Source organism: Microtus ochrogaster, chromosome 19 (assembly GCF_000317375.1).
Source record: "Microtus ochrogaster isolate Prairie Vole_2 chromosome 19, MicOch1.0, whole genome shotgun sequence".
In the NCBI taxonomy this organism is placed as follows: Eukaryota; Metazoa; Chordata; class Mammalia; order Rodentia; family Cricetidae; genus Microtus; species Microtus ochrogaster.
The window spans coordinates 31635422-31637455 of record NC_022021.1 but is presented as its reverse complement, the minus strand read 5'-3'; the positions used below and the strand labels follow the sequence as shown (position 1 = coordinate 31637455).

At 57.8% G+C, this 2034-nt stretch overlaps 1 protein-coding gene across 2 annotated transcripts in view; it reads left to right on the top strand.

The window, feature by feature from the left end:
* The first annotated feature begins 466 nt into the window (after nt 1-466).
* Nucleotides 467-2034, top strand: part of Npr3 (natriuretic peptide receptor 3) — a 52046-nt gene continuing 50478 nt past the window's right edge. For both annotated transcript variants that reach the window (XM_005356637.3, XM_005356636.3), the window contains exon 1: nt 467-1243. In XM_005356637.3, the coding sequence (XP_005356694.1) occupies nt 490-1243 (754 nt within the window). In that variant the 5' untranslated portion in view covers nt 467-489. The remainder of the gene's footprint in view (nt 1244-2034) is intronic.

Genomic DNA, 2034 nt, shown 5'->3' with positions numbered 1-2034 from the left:
CTGCCACGCTATTTAAACACCGGCTATGGATCCAGGAACCCGCGCGAATCAATGGGATCAAACGCGAAGGAGGTGCACCGTCAATTACAAGCACCTGGACAAGTCTAACTTTTTTTTTCTTTTACAAATAACGCCGTCAAACGCAACCTTAGCAACGCCCAAATAGAAAGCCACCTCTAAGTCTATGTGCAAAGGGAGGGAGAATCTATATATTTATAATAACTATATATGTATATTACAGACGCACAGGTTTACATTTGGTGAACTTTTCTTTTTCTTTCTTTGCTTTTTTTTTTTGAAAACCTAGGGACACTGAAGAGGAGTCTTCCTCTTTCTTTTGGCGCTTTACTCAAGGGGATATTCTGTTTTCTTGGAGCGCCCAAGGGGGCGCAGGGACAGAGAAGAGAGAAGAGTGGGGAGGAAAGAGGCAGGGTGGGCGGGGGGCAGAGGGCGAGAGGGCAGCCTAGGCGAGGGCTTGCTGGCAACACGATGCAGTCCCTGCTGCTGCTTACTTTCTCGGCGTGCGTGCTGCTGGCCCGGGCGCGGCTGGCTGGCGGCGCGAGTGGTGGCGGTAGGGACAACGGGCCAGGCAGCGGGCGCCGGCAGAGAGAGGCGCTGGCGGCTCAAAAGATCGAGGTGCTTGTGCTGTTGCCCCGGGACGATTCATACTTGTTCTCCCTGGCCCGGGTGAAGCCGGCCATCGAGTACGCTCTGCGTAGCGTGGAGGGCAACGGTACCGGGAGGAGGCTATTGCCTCCCGGCACTCGCTTCCAGGTGGCCTACGAAGATTCGGACTGTGGCAATCGTGCGCTCTTCAGCCTGGTGGATCGCGTGGCGGCGGCGCGCGGAGCCAAGCCAGACCTCATCCTGGGGCCGGTGTGCGAGTACGCGGCAGCGCCGGTGGCCCGGCTGGCGTCGCACTGGGACCTGCCGATGTTGTCTGCAGGAGCTCTGGCCGCCGGCTTCCAGCACAAGGACACGGAGTACTCGCACCTCACGCGCGTGGCGCCTGCCTATGCCAAGATGGGCGAGATGATGCTCGCCCTGTTCCGCCACCACCACTGGAGCCGAGCTGCCCTGGTCTACAGCGACGACAAACTCGAGAGGAATTGCTACTTTACCCTCGAGGGGGTCCACGAGGTTTTCCAGGAGGAGGGTTTGCACACGTCTGCCTACAATTTCGACGAGACCAAAGATTTGGACCTGGACGACATCGTGCGCTACATTCAGAGCAGTGAGCGAGGTGAGCAGGAGCGCCACCCGGGTCCTTGGCTATGTCCCAGTGGTTCTAGGTGGTTTTCCCCAAACCCCATCAACTCAGCCTTTTGCAGATCTTACCCTCCCCCGAAACCCGAGGACCCGAGGAGGCTGTACGCTGGGACTTGTTCAGGTGTGAGCTGCCTGACCCAGGGGAGGGTTGAGGGTAGCCCATCGCTGTGGAAGGGTTGTGCCTAGAGAGTCCTGGGGAAGTGGATCAGGCCGAGGGAACGTTCGAGCCTACTGCTAGCTCGGTCCGAAGTATGACAGGTGTTGTCAAACACCAAGGATTTTCCCTCTTGGACCGTTCTGGCGTCCCAAGCGTTCAAGGAACTTGTTACTCTGTCCATTGCTGTCACGCGCCCCCCTTATAGGGCGACGCCTAGCAGTGGCGCGCAGCTCATTGACTACCTGGGGGTCCCCTGGCTTCCCTGGCTGGTCTTTCCCCAGACCCCAGATCTCCTTTAAAGGCTCTTTGTGTTACTCTTCCAAGCCCCCTCTAGTCTCATATAAACAAGCTTCTGTGGTTTCCACCAAAGTGCGTCGCTGTGTCTGGACTCCGGCGACACTCACTTCCCCCGGGCGCTTTGGCTTCCCAGACTCTGAAAGAGCGCAGAGCTGGGCTTGACCCGAGCACGCGCAGGATCCTGTGCGGAGCCTCCTTCCCACGGGTCTTCTCCCCGGGCTTTTCTCCCCGAGTAACAGAGGGCTTGGAACAATAGCCAAACGAGAAGAGAGAGAGAGAGAGAGAGAGAGAGAGAGAGAGAGAGAGAGAGA